A 3,653-nucleotide genomic window follows, 5' to 3' on the forward strand; every position below is an offset into this window, starting at 1 on the left:
CTTCTAAATGAATCAAGATAGCGGCCACCGGTGCTAAATGCACATTCCGATGCAACACTTGAAATTGGAATGGCTAATACATCACGAGCTAACTCAGATAGAATAGGAAATCGAGGCACAATAATTTTCCACCAATCTAAGATTTTAAAGTCATCAGAATCACCATACAATGGCTCTTGTCCGTCACCAATATATCTTTCCAACTCAGATTTAACACCTACACTTCCGCAGTCTTCCTTTTGCCTTTTCAACAATTGCTTTATTCTCACAGATTTTGTTCTCACATTCCCACTAGATGAATCAGATGTGTCATCAGATGAAGTAGACTTAGATGGAGATGATTGAATACAACATCCTTTGAAATATTTTTTTTGATACTCCCCAAACAAAGAATTCAAATAAGCATCCACTTCGGTAGTTAATTTCTTCCCTGGTCCCTCCCCGAACATTTCCTCAAGTGCAAAACTAACATATTCTAATTTGTTATGAGGGTCTAATACAGAAGCAATGAATATTATTTTATTCATCTTTTCAGGTTCACCCCAATATTTTTTAAACTCCTCTTTCATATTCGCCGCCATCTTACTCAAATTAGTATCATCACTAGCTAAATAAGCTTTCAAATGACTATCAAGCTCACATATATCCTCAAAATGATAATTAGAAGTGACATAACGTGAGCCATAAACTTTTTCGATGAGCTCGTGAAATCTTTCAAGAAACTTTATCACATTTCTCACATTCACCCAATCATCATATACAAATGGACCTGCAACATTCCCATCTTCACAAACATGCGTACAAAGATGAGTAGAAAATCCATCATAAAAAAGATGAAGCTTGTCAAAGGCCTTCTCAAAGTTTTGCGCCGTTTCCAACATCAAGTAGGTGGAATTCCACCTTGTAGGAATATCCAAACACAATGTTTTGCTACACTCTACCTCGTGATGTGCACAACATTCCCTAAACTTTAAGGTCCTTTGCGAAGATGATCTCACATACCTCACAGCTTGTCTAACACGTTTTACAGAAATATCAATTTCCTTCAAACCATCTTGCACAATTAGATTAAGTATGTGAGCCATGCATCTCACATGAAGATGCTTACCACTCATCGAATTAGTTTTCCACATATCTAGTTGTTTAGACAATTCTTTGACCGTGACATCATTCGAAGAAGTATTATCAACAGTAACAGTGAAAACCTTATCCAATTTCCATTCAAGCAAACAATTACCAATAACTTTTGCCATTTCGTCACCCTTATGACTAGAGATAGGGAAAAAATTTAGTATCCTTTTATGCAACACCCAATCTCTATTAATAAAATGACCCGTCAAACATATATAATTAATTCTTTGTAGCGAAGTCCATGTGTCTGTGGTAAGGAAAAAATTTGGTTTTACTTCTCTGAAACTTTTCATTAGTTTAAGGCTTTAAGCCTCTCTTTACCATAAACTTGAAAATAATCCCTTGTAATCGTCCTACGAGAAGGAACATTAAATAGAGGTTGGGCTATGCTCATAAACTTTTTAACGCCTTTCTTTACAACAAAGCTAAAAGGTAATTCCTTCGTAATTACCATCTCAACTAAAGCCCTCCTAACTAGTCCTTGTTCAAATATCCAAAGCACCCCACCATTAATTTGCCCATCCTTTTGTAAACACAATTGTGTTTGAGTATTATCAACTTTCCGTGGTATTTTTTGACACTTTTTTAAATGAGTATTCAATGATGTTGTTCCATTCAAACGTGAATCAGCCTTATAATCACGACCACAATATTTATACTTCTCTATCACCTCCATTATCATCTTTAAACTTTTCAAAACGATCCCAAGCAATTGATTTACATTATACGGATTTTTTTTGGGTCTTGACTAGTTTCAACTGCATTTGTAGGTGAAGAAGTAGGTTCGCTTTCAGATGAACCCACCTCACTTATTATACTTTCAACTTCTGTCATCTATAGAAAATCGAATGACAACAGAATTAAAAATGCAAACTGGTAAACAATTTTAATTCAAAATACTGTTCAATTTGTTTGGTTTTCTTGTAATACTAATTAAGATGATAATTGACGTTGATAAAATCTGTCCATAAAAGGAGTTTCATATTCTCTATCATGCACGTGATGTTCATAAAGAAATTCAGGGAATAATAGCCTGGAATGTTTCATACACTTTAGTTTGTGTTTGGTTTAATTAGGGATATTGCTTTAAACTTCACCTCAATACCAATCACACAACACGTAATTTGGGGTTTCATACCCTCAGCACTAAGTTTAGAAGAGTTACTTATCTTGAACAAGACAATTCTAACACCAAGCAAGCCAAGCGATGCTCCAAAAATTCCATCACGCACGTAGCGACCTCCGAATGGCTCAAAACTATCCCAAAGCAACTTAGATACATCATATAAAGCCCAAGGGAGCAATTACAAATGATAAAGATCGAATTCTACATCAAATCCCAATTCTGGCCAAAAATCACATCGGGGGCCACACCTCGAAACTTGGCAAAACTCACAAAATCTGACACCTCATTCAATTACGAGTCCAACCATACTAGTTTCACTCAAATCCGACTCCAAATCAGTGTTCAAAACTCAAAAATTCATATTATGAAACTTTAGGCCAAACCCCCCAATTTTCTCTTTAAAATTCATCAACCAATTTCTAAAAGCGAAGATAGATTCATGGAATATAATCAAAACTGAGTAGAGAACACTTACCCCAATCCTTGTGGTGAAAGTTTCTTCAAAAATCGCCTCAATCAGAGTCCCACATCTCAGAATATGAAGAAAGAACCAAAACCTCGATTTTTATGACTCTGCCCCAGCTATTCCGCATTTGCGGTTAAATTGTCGCATCTACGACCACCGCTTCTCGGAAATTCCTCGATTCTGTGAAACAGCCTCACTCAGCAAAACCTCGCACCTGCGGTCCTTAAGTCATTTCTGCGATTGCGCTTCTGCGCACTTGAACTGCATTTGTGGTTGCACATGTGCGTCCAAGCACCTGCACCTGTGATCCTCATGCCTAACTCCCTTTCTCGCTTCTGCGATGGCACTACCTGCGCTCAACACTCCGTAGGTGCAGTCATACCAGAACCAAAAAAATCTTCAGCATTGAAACATGGAATGAAAATCATCTGAACCTTGTCCGAAACTCAACCGAGCCACTCGGGACCCCGTCCAAATATACTAACAAGTCCCATAACATAACACGGACCTACTTGAGGCCTCAAAACACACATAACAACATCGAAACAATGAATCACACCTCAATTCGAAATCATTCAACTTTGAAACTTCAACTTCCAGAACCGATACCGAAACCTATCAAATCACGTTTGATTGACCTCAAACTTTATACACAAGTCACATTTAACATTACAGACCTGCTCCAACTTCCGGAATCAAAATCTGACCCCGATATCAAAAAGTCTACTCCTCGTCAAACTTTTCAAAATTCCAACTTTCGTCATTTCAAGCCAAATTCTACTACAGACCTCCAAACCACAATTCGGACGCGCTACTAAGTCCAAAATCACCCAGCGGGGCTAACGGAACCATCAGAAAATCCAATCCGAGATCAAATACTAAAAAGTCAAAACTTGGTCAAATCTTTCAAATTTAAAGCTTCTAGTTGAG

At 37.4% G+C, this 3,653-nt stretch overlaps 1 protein-coding gene across 1 annotated transcript; it reads right to left on the minus strand.

Annotated features, from left to right (window-relative positions):
- Positions 1–1,423: 1,423 nt before the first annotated feature.
- Positions 1,424–1,807, minus strand: LOC142171815 (uncharacterized). The gene has a single exon (XM_075235520.1). It carries the CDS (start codon positions 1,805–1,807, stop codon positions 1,424–1,426), a length of 384 nt encoding a protein of 127 aa, XP_075091621.1.
- Positions 1,808–3,653: the final 1,846 nt, after the last annotated feature.

Source organism: Nicotiana tabacum, chromosome 17 (assembly GCF_000715075.1).
Source record: "Nicotiana tabacum cultivar K326 chromosome 17, ASM71507v2, whole genome shotgun sequence".
Taxonomy (NCBI): Eukaryota; Viridiplantae; Streptophyta; class Magnoliopsida; order Solanales; family Solanaceae; genus Nicotiana; species Nicotiana tabacum.